The sequence below is a fragment of the Triticum dicoccoides genome, chromosome 3B (assembly GCF_002162155.2).
Source record: "Triticum dicoccoides isolate Atlit2015 ecotype Zavitan chromosome 3B, WEW_v2.0, whole genome shotgun sequence".
Taxonomy (NCBI): domain Eukaryota; kingdom Viridiplantae; phylum Streptophyta; class Magnoliopsida; order Poales; family Poaceae; genus Triticum; species Triticum dicoccoides.
The window spans coordinates 170,258,702-170,258,962 of record NC_041385.1 but is presented as its reverse complement, the minus strand read 5'-3'; the positions used below and the strand labels follow the sequence as shown (position 1 = coordinate 170,258,962).

General features: G+C 36.4%; 1 protein-coding gene across 1 annotated transcript in view; it reads right to left on the bottom strand.

The window, feature by feature from the left end:
• Positions 1-261, bottom strand: part of LOC119279439 (probable RNA-dependent RNA polymerase 3) — a 10,534-nt gene extending 10,273 nt beyond the window's left edge. The window contains exon 1 of the mRNA XM_037560672.1: positions 194-261. Coding sequence (XP_037416569.1) covers positions 194-261 — 68 coding nt within the window. The remainder of the gene's footprint in view (positions 1-193) is intronic.

Here is a 261-nt window from a genome sequence, read left to right as displayed (position 1 = left end):
ATGAATATCATCTCAAATTCCAAGTCAAATTTGGTTTTGAACAAGTTAGTTGGAACAAAGAGGAAATTTTTGTTGTGAACAGTGGGCTTTGTAAGCTGTCCTCTTTTCCCTGTTCCTTTAAATTTATAGCATGTTATTGATTTCTATTTCTTGTTTGTTTGGTGGCAATTCCAATATGATCCTGGAACTGAACTTGCTTCCACAATTTGATGGGAGCTTTCCCAGCAGTTGCTCGAACCAAATTGGTTTGGATGTTTGCAT